Source organism: Astyanax mexicanus, chromosome 8 (genome assembly GCF_023375975.1).
Source record: "Astyanax mexicanus isolate ESR-SI-001 chromosome 8, AstMex3_surface, whole genome shotgun sequence".
In the NCBI taxonomy this organism is placed as follows: domain Eukaryota; kingdom Metazoa; phylum Chordata; class Actinopteri; order Characiformes; family Acestrorhamphidae; genus Astyanax; species Astyanax mexicanus.
Window position 1 is genome coordinate 33,655,469 of NC_064415.1, and position 13,766 is coordinate 33,669,234.

General features: G+C 39.0%; 1 protein-coding gene across 1 annotated transcript in view; it reads left to right on the top strand.

Annotated features, from left to right (window-relative positions):
* Positions 1-5,513: 5,513 nt before the first annotated feature.
* Positions 5,514-13,766, top strand: part of smarcd3b (SWI/SNF related, matrix associated, actin dependent regulator of chromatin, subfamily d, member 3b) — an 83,754-nt gene continuing 75,501 nt past the window's right edge. Inside the window, exon 1 of the mRNA XM_015606813.3 lies at positions 5,514-5,718. Coding sequence (XP_015462299.1) covers positions 5,707-5,718 — 12 coding nt within the window. The 5' untranslated portion in view covers positions 5,514-5,706. The remainder of the gene's footprint in view (positions 5,719-13,766) is intronic.

Sequence of the window (13,766 nt, forward strand, 5' to 3'; positions counted from 1 at the left end):
AAGGGTTTGGGAAAACACTGCACCGACTTTAGACTTAATAATAAATAAATAATAAAACACAGTGGATCAACACCAGCAGATGACATGTCTCTCCAAACCATCACTGATTGTGGAAACTTCACTCTAGACCTCGAGCAGTTTGGACTGTGTCTCTCTCTACTCTTCCTCCAGAATCTGATCCCTTTATTTATAAATTAAATGTAAAATGTATTGATGATCAGTGATCCACTGTGTTACATCAAGTCTAAAGTCAAAATCTTACAGCACTTCATGCTTCCCTCTGCTGACAACTTTTATGGAGATGCAGATTTCATTTTCCAGCAGGACTTGGCAAACAACCCACACTGCCAAAAGTATCAATATGTCTTGTATAATATTCTAATTTTCTGAGACACTGATTTATGGCTTTCCTTTAGCTGTAAATCATAATCTATAATAAAAAAAATGAATGCTTAAATCACTTAGATCACTCTGTGTGTAATACATCTATATAATATGAGTTTCACAATTTGAACTGAATTACTGAAATAAAGTAACTTTTATATCCAGGTATACAGGTATATCCACACATTTCAGTGTAAAAGTCAGTGCTTCAGTGGACCTGAATATCCATGTGTTCCAATGTTGGACACCGGGTGGCGCTTACGTGACTCGCTGCAGAGAACAATGCAGGGTTTCATAAATGGCTTCAGATTTGTAGATCAGTTTCATATTAAAAAAGTGTTGCACCAACAGTTCCTGCCTGCACTTAGTGTTTATTAACCAAAAAGTAAGTAGTACGTAGTTGAAATATCGGCTCATTGAAGTTAATTTGCTTTTCTCAGTGGACAATATTGAGGTCAGCAAAAATGATTGAAGTTTATTTGTATATTGTATGATACACTGATAGTGTAATTATTGTAACAGGCTTAACATATAGTATATGATTTTATGTGGTTTAGGAAGCAGCCACAGTTTATCCTATAGCTCCCATCCTGCTTCATTAGCATCATTATTATAGAGTTCAGCTCTAGCCCATTTGGATGGAGCTTTATTTAACATCTCATTATTTTTAGAAAAAGAAACATAACTTGTTTCTTACATCTTTTATCACATATCCAGCAATTTTAACCTCCAGAAAATGAGTATATAATTGTTACATAATTTTATAACACATGCCTCACTCACCCACCTTCCTTATCCAACCAGAATATATCACCATAAAATCCCATTTACTGTGGTAGGAACTATCAGTGGTTCTCACACTATTGCAGTTATGGTTATGTTTTTAGTTTAGTTTTTTTTATTTTTTTTTAGATTATATAACTGAATGTCATAGTGCCAATGTGTATAAAATGCTAATATTGTTTATATGTTTTATACAGCTAAAACAGCCTCAAATTGACCCCAAAGAACACAACTGCTTACATGTCATGTTAATTTTTTCTGTTTATGAAATTGTCCCCATTGAATTAGGAAAAGTCAAAATTAAATATGAAGTAAAAAAAAAAAATAATAATTTATTTAAAGACATTAAACACTGAATGGGGTCAAATTGACCCCAAAGATAATAAGAGGCTTGAAATACTATTTTGCTGTAGAATGGGTCCCAGTGAAAGGTTGGTATTTTCTGCATTTACTAATACAATAAGATGTATGTACAATAAGACTAATACATCGGATTTGCATTTTTTTCCCACACAACAATCCGATTCAGTCTGACTACCCAGTATTCATACAGTCATACAGTGGTATGAAAAAGTTTGGGCACCCCTTATAATTTTCATGATTTTCTTTTATAAATCATTTGGAAATCGTTTGGATCAGCATATTTAGTTAAATATATCACATAGGAGACAAACAAGGTAATATTTGAGATGTGAAATAAGATTTACAGAAAGTATGCAATAATTATTTAAACTACTTTTGGGCACCCTTGTTTTTTTTATTGATTTGAATACATTTAGCACTAATTATTGGAACACAAAATGTGTTTGGTAAGCTTGACCTTTGACCTATCTACACAGATGAACCCAATTATGAAAAAGGGTTAAGGTGGCCAATTGCATGTTTTTCTCCTCTTTGCATCTTCTCTGAAGAGTGGGAACATGAGAGCCTAAAAACACAATTCTCAAATGATCTGAAAACAAAGATTGTTCAAATGGTTTAGGGGAAGAATACAAAAAGCTATTTTAGAGATTTTAGCTGTCAGTTTCCACTGTGAGGTAATGGAAACCACAGGCACAGTTCTAGTTAAGGCCTGAAGTGGCAGAGCAAGACAAATCTCAGATAAGCAGAGGAGAAGGATGGTGAAAAGTCAACCCACAGAGCAGCTCCAAAGACCTACAACATCATTCTGCTGCAGATGGAGTCACTGTGCATCGTTCAACTATTCAGAGCACTTTACACAAGGAGAGGCTGTATGGGAGAGAAATGCAAAAGAAGCCTTTTCTGAGCACATGCCACAAACAGAGTCGCTTGAGGTATGCTAAAGCACATTTGGACAAGCCAGCTTTGTTTTGGAATAAGGTGCTGTGGACTGATGAATCTAAAATTGAGTTATTAGGAGAGCGGTATGCATGGTGGGAAAAGAACACATCATTCCAAGTCAAACACTTGCTACCTAAGTTTTGTGGAGCTGTGGGATTCCAGTCAATATCAGCAGATTCTTCAGAACAATGTTTAAAAATTAGTGAGAAAGTTGAAGTTGCGCCGGGGCTGGGTCCTTCAACAGGACAACGACCCTAAACACTAAACTCAAAATCTACTAAAGCATTCATACAGAGGAACAAATACAATGATCTGAAATGATCATCTCAGTCCCCAGACCTGAATATAATTAAAAATATGTGGTGTGATTTAAAGCAGGCTGTTCATTATCAGAAACCATCAAACCTGACTGAACTGGAGATGTTTAGTAAAGAAGAATGATCCAAAATACCTTCAACCAGAAGCCAGACTCTCATTGGAAGCTATAGGAAGCGTTCAGTGGCTGTTATTTCTGTAAAAGTAGAATCTACTAAATATTGATGTAATTTTTCTGTTGAGGTGCCCAAATTTATGCACCTGCCTAATTTTGTTTTAAAAAATATTGCACACTTTGTGTAAATCCTATAAACTTAATTTCACTTCTCAAACATCACTGTGTTCGTCTGCTATATGATATATTGAACTAAAATTGCTGATCTGAACAACCAATGATTTATAAAGGTAAATTATAAAATTATCAGGGCTGCCTGAACTTTTTCATACCACTGTGCATGTGGTATCTCACCAGGATACAATACAGTTTAGGTACCAAACCACCAGGTTTGTTCAGCTGTTTCAGTGTGTTTTCCATTGGTGTTCTATTACTTAATGATTTGTTATCCATCGCTGCAATATGCTGAGATCATTTTCTTTTCTGCAGAATTGTTTCCCTAAAATTCCCAAAATATATGGAAATGTTTTTGCACTGTATTAGTATTCCTGGCAAAAGCTGTGCGAAGGGCTTGTTAGATTCCACACATTCCTAAAAAGCTTTTCTTTGTTTTAATCCCTGAGAGCTGATCCCAGAAACTGTGGACCTATTGAACCTTTGAAACCACACATAGTGTCAAGACCATGGAATACAGTGTTAGAAAAGAGTCAACTGACAGGACAGAGCATGTTTTTTGTGTTGTTTTTTAGGCTTTTTGTGCTGAATAGCTTAGTCCATGCATCAGAAAATGAAAGAGTTTATTGGTATATTTTAAGATGTATAATAAATATATATCCTTATGTTGCCTTGCATTGAGGTTTCTGCTCTTTGTAGCCACTGATTTTTTTCCAAAACCAACCTTTAGACAACAGCCAGATCATGTAACAATAACTGCCAGTGTTTAGTCGTTCACAGACTCCAGTATATGCATTTGTACTTGTACTTGTACTATGTTGTAAATTTTCTTAGATCTTCTTTTTCTGAAACCCCAGTCATTAGATCCTACTGGTAGTACTGTATATTTATAGCAAAATCTTTTGATTTTCACTGTTGTCACACGTATAGAACCCTTTATGGTGCTATATAGACCTATTATTAAAACCTTGGAAAGAAGAACTAATTATTCATGCATAGAATCTGCAGTCCTTTTCTCAAAAAATCTGCAACGATGGGCTCCTCTGGTTTCTGGTTAAAGGTATTTTAGATCATTCTTCTTTATAAAACATTTACAGTTCAGTCAGGTTTGATGGTTTCTGAGTATGATCAGCCCACTTTAAATCACACCTCAATTTTTTAAATAATATTCAGGTCTGGGGACTGAGATGATCATTCCAGAACGTTGTACTTGTTCCTCGGTATGAATGCTTTAGTAGATTTTGAGCAGTGTTTAGTGTTTAGGGTCGTTGTCTTGTTGAAGAGTCCAGCCCAGACACTACTTCAACTTTCTCACTGATTCTTAAACATTGTTCTTAAGAATCTGCTGATATTGACTGAAATCCATGTGACCCTCAACTTTAACAAGATCCACAGTACCTGCACTGATCACACAGCCCCACAGCATGATGAACCACCATCAAATTTTACTGTGGGTAGCTTTAAGTGTTTATCTTGGAATGCTGTGTTCTTTTCCCACCATGCATAAATAACCACCCACCAAATAACTCTTTTAATAATAATTTTAGTTTCATCGGTCCACAGCACTTTATTCCAAAATGAAGCTGGCTTGTCTAAATGTGCTTTAGCATACCTCAAGCGACTCTGTTTGTGGCATGTGCTCAGAAAAGGCTTCTTCTGCATTACTTACTCTCCCATACAGCCTCTCCTTCTGCAAAGTATAAATAGCTGAATAGTTGAATGATGCACAGCAACTCCATCTGCAGCAAGATGATGTTGTAAATCTTTGGAGCTGATCTGTGGGTTGACTATGACTGTTCTCACTATCCTTCTCCTCTGCTAATCTGAGATTTTTCTTAACTAGACCTTTGCCTGTGGTCTTCCATTTGTACACTCTGTTCCATACAGTGGAAACTTGACAGCTGAAATCTCTGATATAGCTTTTTGTATCCTTCCCCTAAACCATGATGTTGAACAATCTTTGTTTTCAGGTCATTTGAGAGTTGTTTTAAGACTCCTATGTTGCCACTAATTGGATTCACCTGTCTAAATTTGTTTAAAGAATTATTACACACTTCCTGTAAACCCTATAAAATTAATTTCACTTTTCAAATATCACTCCTTTCATCTGTATATAATATATTTAACTGAAACTGCTGATCCAAACAATCAATGATTTCTAAAGGAAAATCATGAAAATTATCAGGGTTGCCCAAACATTTTCATACCACTGTGTGTGTGTTTGTGTGTGTGTTGGGGGGGGGGGTATTTATTTTTTTTATTTATTTATGTATTATTACATTATTACAGTACTGATAATAATAATATATAGATCCGTATCGTGATTTGCTGGCTGTAGTATCGGTATCGGTACCGCTGTCGGGTCAGTGTAGTGAGCGGGATCGTGCAGCTCTGCTGTAATTTGCTGACGCTCCCTCCTCCTCCCGCGGTGCTGGAGGTGGTTTGGCGCGCCTGCGCCGCAGCCTCTCCCCGCTCAGCCTGCACTCTGCCCGGCCTCAGCCTCCACTCCGCTCCGCCAGCACCGGCCCCCCGCTCCCAGAGAAGACCAGCGCAGCCCACCCACACCACCACCCGCCCTCAGCGCACCTCCCAGCGGCCAGAGCAGCAGCGGCGGCGGCGGTTACACCAGCGCCATGGAGAGAAAGGTAGGAGACCTAGCATCCCTTTAGCATCTCTCTCTCTCTTTCTCTCTCTCTCTCTTCGCTAGTTTAACTGTTCTGCGGTTTTCTGTGTTGTTGCCACAAGTGAAAGTCTGCACACACACACACTCACACACTCACACACACACTGGCCAGCCCAGCTCTCTGTGTACTGTGTGTGTAGCTTAGCTGCGAAACCCAGGCAGTGATGTAGTCAGCTAGCTAAAGAGAGAGAAAATGGTAAATATGGGAAATATAAGGTGAATTAGAGTGTTTGGGTGGGATTTAGCTGAGGGTTAAGCCTCCTCCCGGCTCAGTGCTGTGAGTGTGTGTGTGTCTGTGTGAGAGTCTCAGTGTGTGTGTGTGTGTGTGTGTGTGTGTGTCTGTGTAATAATGAGGCTACAGTAAGTCTGGCTCCACTGCAGCAGCAGCAGCAGTCTCTTCAGGAGAGGCTTGTTCTTGTTCACCTTGCTTTGTTTTTATCAGACTCTGAGCCACTTTATGAGGTAGCAGTAGTGAAGCTACTGGTCCTAATGTATTGGACAGACCACTGGAGAGAGAGAGAGAGACCGATGTACCCCCCTCTCCTTCAGTTCTGCTTCATCCTCTGCTCCTTCACACTCTTCTGTCTTTTCTGTCTCTACTCTCATGTCAAGTGGATTGAACAGCCTCACACTTCTCCCTCACCAGACTAGGCTTCAAGGCTGAGTGAGTGGAACAGATTACGATGATAACAGGCAATGTTAAGAAGGGGTTAAGAAGCGGTTAAGAAGGGGTGGGGGGTCTTCCCGAGACCTCCCATAAGAGCAACTTGGGGGGTACTGTCTCTGTGAATCAATAATTACACAGAGACGAATATGTTTTTAAATTATATTTCCGATATTTCAGTATTCATTATTTTTAAGAGTATCTATAGCCCTATCCGGAACGACCATGTATGTGTTTTTCTCAGACGTCCTCTGTAAAAATACAGGCTGAAGTGTCTACTGTTTTTTTTGCTGAACTCCATGGTCCTCTGGTAATTTTAGTCCTGTCCGTTTCATTACCTCGTGTTTATAAAAATTGCTATTTGTCCACTGCTACACACTGTAATTACACTTTGGGCGTGCGTTTCCATAGAGATTCACGTAAACACAACAGCTAGTGGAAATAGAGGAGCTACTGAACGCGATGTCATGTGACCGAGAAAGCCAAAAAACTCACTGGTCCTCCTTTTTTTTCAATTGTGATCTGGATGCAAGAGTTTTATCACTGAGAAGAAGTGTGAAATGTTTTTCACAGACGTCCCCCTGAGAAACTAAACCTGTCCGGGTAGAGCTTATCACTGACTGAAAATTTCCATATTTACTTTTCAGAGTAAATTTTGTAGGTACAGACATTTGTTGTGGGCTTTCTTAGCAATTGTTCTGTGTTTTTGTGTATTGTTCATTTCAATATCGGAATTACATTGTATTGACCAACATTAAGAAATGTATTATTGTAATGTAAATGTTAGCCATATCATCCAGACATTATTTTTTTTTAGCTCTATGGCATGAAGTATATTTTTCTACCTTGCACTGAAAACATGCAAGGTAGGAGGAAGTCTCCAGGACCAAAGATGAACTCATCTGTCCACCAAACATTCTTTCAATAACCGTCTGGCTTTTTCTTGTGATCTTTAGCAAACTGCAGAAGAGCAGCAATGTTCACGTTCGAGAGTAAATTGCTCATTCCTCGAAACTCTGCCATGCACACCATTGTTGTTTAGTGTTCTCCTGATGGTGAACTCATCAATATTAACATTAGGCAATGGAAGAGAGGCCTTCAGTTGCTTTAAAGCTACACTGGGTTTCTTTGTGACCTCACCAACTATTACAGGCTTTGATCTTTGTTGGCCAACTACCCAACTACCTTCATAACAATGTAAAAAAAAAACACATGTAAAATATAAACAGCAATATATACTTCCTTGTTGCACATCTAGATATTTTTTGCATTGCCTCATTGTATATGCCATGTAATATTATATTAAGATAAATGGATACGTAGTATATACTATAATATACTATGGAATAGAAAGGTGTAATAATCAAAAATTGGGGTTTGGTTCATGCCATCGAGGGTTAAAATAAGATGAGTAAAATAGTGGTAAATAAACGCAAACAACTGGACATAACCACACTCTCCAGCAGTTTCTTGATTTTTTTAGAATACACCTACTCATTTTAATATGTTAAGGAGAAATTTCAGAGATGTATCCAGAGAGACGTGCAGAGCCAGAATGTTTCACAGTGGTGTTGATAATACACTATATGTTTGAAAGTCTTTGGACACCTACACATCACACCTACAGAAGCAAATAATGACTCATTTCAGGTCCGCAGGCATAAATATGGAGTTGATCGTACTCTTGAGTAGAGGTTAGATCAGGCCCAAAAAATCCGACCTGACCCAGCCTGAGCCCGTGTACGTTCTGCCCGAGCCCGACCCAAACTGAATTATAAACTGTTATCATGAACCCGAGCCCGCCCCGCCCCATAAACTGGCTGTTTTCGGGCTGTTTGAATGAGCGAAATATGATCAGTATAATTATGTAAAATAACACTGTAACAGTATTTAATTAAAATGATTTTTAAGAACAGCTAAACACAGTGCTGCAAGTCAAATGCGGAGGAGTTCACGTGCGAGAGAGAAAGAGAGGGAGAGAGAGACACACACAGAGAGAGAGAGAGAGATAGAGAGACACAGAGAGACAGAGAGATATTTGCGTGTTCTGGTATGAGCTACTCACAGGTAAAGGTTCTCACATACTGTATCTCCTGTTTCTCTTTTATCTCCTCGTGCTCATATTCTAGTCCCATACATAATTCTGCAGCTCCCTCTGTGTTTTCTGTCGTATTTTGCGGCTAGCGCGAGCGCTTACAACTAACACCGCGGACAGCGAGGTGCCGCCGCTGTTGTGCCGAATCCAACTCCCTGCTGAATCTGACTCCCGCTTCGCGGACAGAATCGGCACAACACCCCCCCACTGTAGAACTTTCAGTTTTCGTTATTTGGTTCGTTTTCGTTAACAATAATAATTGGTAACTTAGCAACATTGTGATTTATCACACCAGAACTTTATTTAAAAATAAAAAAATAAAAAAACAGATGCCTACATCTCAGAATTTTCTGGAGCCCGACATGACCCGTCCCAAGGAATGAGGTGGGAAATCTCGGCCCGAACCGACCCGATTTATAGTGAGTTTTCCATAAAAAAAGAAAATACTCTGATTTTTAACATATCAACTATATTTTGTATATACATGCATGTGTAGTGTTTTTAAAACAAAAAAAATACTACTTTACAATATATCACTTTATGAAGTCCACACATGAAAATTTGAATTATGTACAAACTTTCTTAGAGATCATCAAGGTATGATCTGATATGACCGTGGCCACAACTAATTGAGAGGAGGCTTAAGAGTTCCAGGCTTGATGATGAATTTACATGCCTTATGTATTTGTGTTATGAATTGTTGTGATTGCCAAACCTCTGAAGTTACAGCTTACTCTACTGGTGAGTGTGGACTTATGCTGGTTAAGTGCTATAGTCATCAGTAATTTACCTAGTTTAGATTAGCTTTTCTTTTTTGAGTTGGATTGGCCAATTAGCTGCATTCTTGTCATTTAAGTGTTTGGTCCAGTTCCATTAACGTGTTTTTATGTCGAAAAAAATAAATAAATGTTTTAAAAAATGGACATTTAAAGGACTTTTTTTTGTATACACTATACTTCTATACTGTATAAACTTAAAGAGTCCATTCTATAATGTTAAGTGGTCTGATACTTAATACCTTGCTGTGAGTTGCCGTGATTCCTCATATCACTCACAGCTAATGGTGGAATATCTAATATGGAAGAAATTTCACCAAATGACGAGCTGCAGTGCTGCATCATATTACAGTACCATGCTGGAACTCAGTGACCTTTTTAGAATCCATTCTTTCACATTCTTTCAACGTGTGTAAAGGCAGACTGCATGGCTAGGTGCTCAGTCTTATATAACTGCAACAATGGGACTGAGTGAAACACCTGAATTAAATTATTAACATGTGAATTAATTATGTCCCGATACTTACAAGGGTTGGACAATGAAACTGAAACACCTGTCATTTTAGTGTGGGAGGTTTTATGGCTAAATTGGAGCAGCCTGATGGCCAATCTTCATTCATTGTACATTGCACCAGTAAGAGCAGAGTGTGAAGGTTCAATTACCAGGGTAAGAGCACAGTTTTGCTCTTCAAAAAAGAGAGTTCAAAAGAGGACAAATTGTTGGTGCATCTGTGACCAAGACAGCAAGTCTTTGTGATGTATCAAGAGCCACGGTATCCAGGGTAATGTCAGCATACCACCAAGAAGGACGAACCACATCCAACAGGATTAACTGTGGACGCTGTAAGAGGAAGCTGTCTGAAAGGGATGTTCAGGTGCTAACCCGGATTGTATCCAAAAGACATAAAACCACGGCTGCCCAAATCACGACAGAATTCAATGTGCACCTCAAATTCTCCTGTTTCCACCAGAACTGTTCTTCGGGACAATAAACTATTGTGGTCTAAAACCAGGTGTTTCAGTTTCATTGTCCAACCCCTGTATCTCAGTGTGGTTGAAAGACATCTCAAGAGTCTAAAAAACTAAGTTAGTACATGGTTAAAAACTAGATTCCTGGGGCAGATTTGAGTGGTCCAGTAGACTAAAGCGCTGCCACTATGATCAGGAGATTGCTGGTTCAAATCCCAGTTATGCTGCTTCTCCATCAGCAGTCGGAGTCTGAGAGAGCACAATTAGGCTTGCTCTCTCTGGGTGGGTAAATGGCGCTCTCTTTATATCCTCACAATCCCAATCCTCACTCCCAATGTGATGTCGGTCAGCACAAGGCGTCTGTGAGCTGATGTATCAAAGCCGAGTTGCTGCGCTTTCCACCGAGTGCGCTGAGATGCTACTCGGCAATGCTGCATCAGCTGATTTCACATGTATCGGAGGAGGCATGTGCTAGTCCTCAACCTCCTGGTGTTGGGGTATTTTTTAGGTTCACAGTTAATTTTGCATAGTAATTCAAATTAATTCTTAAGCCACAATCATTTATTTGTGTATTGTGAACTTGTCTGAACTTGTACTGTTTACGCTCAAAAGACTGTCACAGTTCAAACCCTGCCCGTCAGCTTAATGTGCTTTCCTTACTGAAGGGTGGTGGAGTGGGTCTGACTATGAGATGCCCTACTTGGGATATATTTAGTAACTGTTACACAATACAATCAGAAGTATTATTGTGGCTGTAGGGTTGTGGAAGCCCATTAGAAATGATAACTATTCTCTTTCGGAAGTGTTGGATTCGTGACCCCACTTTGTGGAAGTGCTTATTCATGGTGATCAAAGTGGCTAATTACACTTTATTTATTACTAAATTTTGCTTTGGAACAAGCAATTTCTGAAGCTTTTAGTCAAAGATGTTTTGACTACCTAAATATACTCAAAAGAACTGCTTTTACCCAGTTGATGGTACTCAAAGCTGATATTGTGGTGAGAGTATCAGAAAAAGTTTTAAAAATATTCTTTGATCTTTATCACATTTTGCAATGTGTGGCGGAAAAGTAACATTGCTCATCACCCTAAACCTACCATTGCCACTGTAAAACATGGCGGTGGCAGCATCATGCTGTGGTGGGAAGCTGGTCAGTGTTGATGAGAAGATGGATGGATATAAATACAAGGCAATCCTGGAAGAAAACCTGTTGGAGGCAACAAAAGACTTGAGACTGGGAAGGAGATTCACCTTCCAGCAAGACAATGACCCTAAAGATACAGCCAGAGCTACAGTGGAATGGTTTAGATCAAAGAATATTCATGTGTTAGAATGACCCATAGACTGTGTATAGCTGGACAGAGCATCGTCTCTCAAAAGTGAAGCCACCACAGGTCGGGCGCCCCCTGCTGTTCGGTTTCAGAAAGCTGTGTAACCCCACCCATCCCCATAGGTTTCAATGGCAAAACAGACAACTTTCAATCACGTTTTTTTCAGGATCGCCAACATGGTGGAAGATTTTGGCTTCATTTTCATTGAATGAATGTGAATAAAATACATTTAAGTTTGTGGTTACATAGTGAGAAAATGTAAAAAAAAGTTCAGGGGATATGAATACTTTTGGGAATCAAAACAGTTTTCTGTGCGACAGATAAATGATGCAAACTTAGAATAACCTAGAAGACCCTAATAGTTCTCTACTTTTTCAATACAGTATAAAACCAGCTGATAAATGAATATATTAGATAATGCAGTTTATATACTGAGAAGAAGCCAGATTTCCAGCATGTTGCTGTGATGTGAATCATGGGCTTTAGGGCTGTGGCTGAGGTAGCATCAGAGCGGTATCTGCAGAAAGCAGTGAGGAATGCACTCTGACTGTCGCATCACTTCTGCATGGGTGCATTGCAGGAACTCATGCTGTCTGAAGCAATAAAAGGAGTCTATTCTATTACAAGGCCATTACACTTCTGTATAGATTATAAATATACATATTCATATGCACATGCATATTCCAGACACAATATTACGACTCCCTTTTTGTTTCCATACTCATTATTTATTTTTTAAACTCCACTGATCATATTAGGGCACTTTGTAGTTCTATAATTACATACTATAGGCCTGTATCTGTTTCTCTGCAAACTTTATAATCTTTCTTTCACCCTGTTCTTCAGTAGTGAGGACTCCACAGGAGAGACCACCACAGATCAGGCAAAATTTGGGTGGTGGTGTGTTATTAGAATGTGTTGCTCTCATGTGAGTGTATCAGACACAGCAGTGCTGCTGGAGTTTTTAAACACTGTCACAGTGTCCCTTCTGGACTGAGAATAGTCCACAGACAAGGAATATCCAGACAACAGCATCCTGAGGACTTGGCATCCACAAGGTGGAGGAGCTAGGTGGGAGTGTCTAATAGAGAGCAGACAGTGAGTTACACAGTGTTTAAAAACTCCAGCAGCACTGCTGTGTCTGATCCACTCAGTCGTACCAGCACAACACACATTACTAACACACCACCACCATTGCAGTGACACACTGACGTGCTGAGAAAGAATGACCCATAACCCAAATAATAGCTGCTCTGTGGTGGTCCTACAGGGTCCTGACCATTAAAGAAGAGGCTGCAACGTTTAGGTGATATAATCGTTCATTTGTAACACTATCGCATTACACAAAGTGCTGTGGACAGAAGCGCATTGGGAGATGTGCAATGGGCTCACTCACACAGTTTACAATCAACTTGGTCTCAACCTGGTCTCCAAAAATACCCAAACACGACAGATTACATATTTACTAAAATTAATTAATCAGCAAAATTAATCGTTAAATAATTGATATATCAGAAAAATAATCATCAAATTAGTAAATTTCCATAATAATCATTAGTTGCATAGAAACAGACAGAGGACAGTCTGTAAAATAGATTTATAAAGTGGTGTGAAACAGTGTTTGCCTCTTCATGTTTAATTTTTTTTGCATGTTTGTCACTCTTAAATGTTTCAGATCAAACTAGTTTAAATATTAGTCTAAGACAACACAAGTAAACACAAATTAAAACCTAATTTAACTGTAGTTTGTCACACCTGAGTTTAATTTCTCTAGCAACACTAAAGCCTGATTACACCTGTCCTCAATCAAGAAATCACTGAATCACTAAATAGGACCTTCCTGACAAAGAAAAGCAACCCAAAATATACTCAAAAGCCAGACATCATGCCAATGTCCAAAGAAATTTAGGAACAAATGAGAAAGAAAGTCATTGAGATATATCAGTCTGGAAATTTTTATAAATGTTAAAAAGTTTTGGGACTCAGCGAACCACAACGAGAGCCATTATCCACAAATGGCAAAAATGTGGAACAGTGGTGAACCTTCCCAGGAGTGGACTTCCGATCAAAATGACCCTAAGAGCACAGCGACGACTCATCCAAGAGGTCACAAAAAACCCCACAACAACAGCCAAAGCATGCAGGCCTTGTCTCAGTTAAGGTCAGTGTTCATG